Source organism: Tachysurus fulvidraco, chromosome 4 (assembly GCF_022655615.1).
Source record: "Tachysurus fulvidraco isolate hzauxx_2018 chromosome 4, HZAU_PFXX_2.0, whole genome shotgun sequence".
NCBI lineage: Eukaryota > Metazoa > Chordata > Actinopteri > Siluriformes > Bagridae > Tachysurus > Tachysurus fulvidraco.
The window spans coordinates 32,053,711-32,055,694 of NC_062521.1; the positions used below are offsets into that span (position 1 = coordinate 32,053,711).

General features: G+C 42.7%; 1 protein-coding gene across 5 annotated transcripts in view; it reads left to right on the forward strand.

Annotated features, from left to right (window-relative positions):
• Window positions 1-1,984, forward strand: part of uso1 (USO1 vesicle transport factor) — a 20,053-nt gene extending 18,069 nt beyond the window's left edge. For all 5 annotated transcript variants that reach the window (XM_027132819.2, XM_027132820.2, XM_027132821.2 and 2 more), the window contains 2 exons: window positions 331-546; window positions 835-1,984. In XM_027132819.2, the coding sequence (XP_026988620.1) occupies window positions 331-546; window positions 835-909 (291 nt within the window). In that variant the 3' untranslated portion in view covers window positions 910-1,984. The remainder of the gene's footprint in view (window positions 1-330; window positions 547-834) is intronic.

Sequence of the window (1,984 nt, forward strand, 5' to 3'; positions counted from 1 at the left end):
TGTCTGTCTGTGTGTGTGTGTGTGTCTGTCTGTGTGTGTGTCTGTCTGTGTGTGTGTCTGTCTGTGTGTGTGTCTGTCTGTGTGTGTGTCTGTCTGTGTGTGTGTCTGTCTGTGTGTGTGTCTGTCTGTGTGTGTGTCTGTCTGTGTGTGTGTCTGTCTGTCTGTGTGTCTGTCTGTCTGTGTGTCTGTCTGTCTGTGTGTCTGTCTGTCTGTGTGTCTGTCTGTCTGTGTGTCTCTGTCTGTCTGTCTGTCTGTCTGTCTGTCTGTCTGTCTGTCTGTCTGTCTGTCTGTCTGTGTGTGTGTGTGTGTGTGTGTGTGTGTGTTTTTCAGGAGGAGGTCCGGACTCACTCAGAGAGCAGGACACAGTTGGAGAAGGAGTTAGCGGCGGCTAACAGCACGGTGGCCATACTTCAGACGGAGAAGACTAAACTGCAACAAGATGTGAGCGAGTCGAAGAAGGAGCAGGACGACCTGCTGATGCTCCTCGCTGATCAGGACCAGAAAATCTTCTCTCTCAAACAGAAACTTAAAAACCTCGGAGAGACGGTAAACACTCACTGTACTGCCCCTGAGATTTGCCCCACTGCCTCTCTGATGCTTTTATACTCTACCAGTTGGTGCACAGGAACATCAGACGTTGATTAAATGTGAATGTCAGACGTTGATTATGCATGAGGCTTCACTGCCTCGCCTCAGAGCCGGAGCTGCTTCAGAACTTCACCTTTTCTCTTCTGTTTAAATTTTGACTCCCATCGAATCACATGACAGGGTTTTGTACATTCTGTCTAAAACTTGAGTCTAAAAATGACCAATGATCTCACTGTCTCTCCACAGATCGAGGATGAGGATGATCTGGACGCAAGGGACCAGTCTGATGATGATGAAGAAGAGGATGAAGATGATGAATAGTGTCGTCGTGACCCGTTTAATCCTGACACGAACGAGACAAACGAGAGACGAACGGTCCGATTTTCTTGCTGCAAAATCATGTTTGTTTGTTTTTTAAATTTTTTTATTGGTTTATTTCCTGTCTGCTGATGCCACCTTACCATATTTGCTCATTTGTAATCAGAACATTGTTTAGTGGAGCAGTTCCATTAAAATGCTAATGTGGCTAAGCAGTGACTGGACTCGAGTAGCTACCAATTAGCATGATACCTGCTGAGGATTTTCTTCTGTTTTCATTTTATTTTATTTTTTTATTTCATTCAGTTGAACATTGTTTAACAAAATAGTTCCACCAAGTCGATCATGTAACATTAGCCACTTATCAGAAAATGCTGCTACCGAGGAGTGTAAGCTAATAGCTGACAGCTAGCGTGCGATCGCTCTTTTCCAGCTAGCGTGCGATCGCTCTTTTCCAGCTAGCGTGCGATCGCTCTTTTCCAGCTAGCGTGCGATCGCTCTTTTCCAGCTAGCGTGCGATCGCTCTTTTCCAGCTAGCGTGCGATCGCTCTTTTCCAGCTAGCGTGCGATCGCTATTTGTTTTCCATTCATTAGCAACATTAGCATTTTCACCTGTTTTAAAATGTATTAAATATAAAAGCAGATAAATGACTTCAGACGAGTTTCCGGTGATCTGCAGCGATGTTTTAATCGAGTTGACAAAAGTTATATTATTAGCAGGAATTTAGCAGCTCTTCATTAGCATAATCAGCTTTAATCCTTTGTTAGCAACATTACCGTTTGGATGGAAATATTAAAATATAAAGATGTAAATAAATGACTACAGAAGAATGTCCACACGGTTAAATCATGCGAGTGTTGCTGAGTGTGAAGACTCAGGTGTGATGTCATCACGACTTAACCGAACCGCGGTGTTAAAACGATGCTTCATCTTCATTATGTTTGTCAAGAGGAGAAACTATTTAATCTTTAATAAAAATATAGAAAATATGAACTGTGAAATAAATGACACGATAACAGAGGTTATGTTTTAAAATGCTGATGTTGCTAACAATAAATAGAAGCTCCTTGCTGCTGA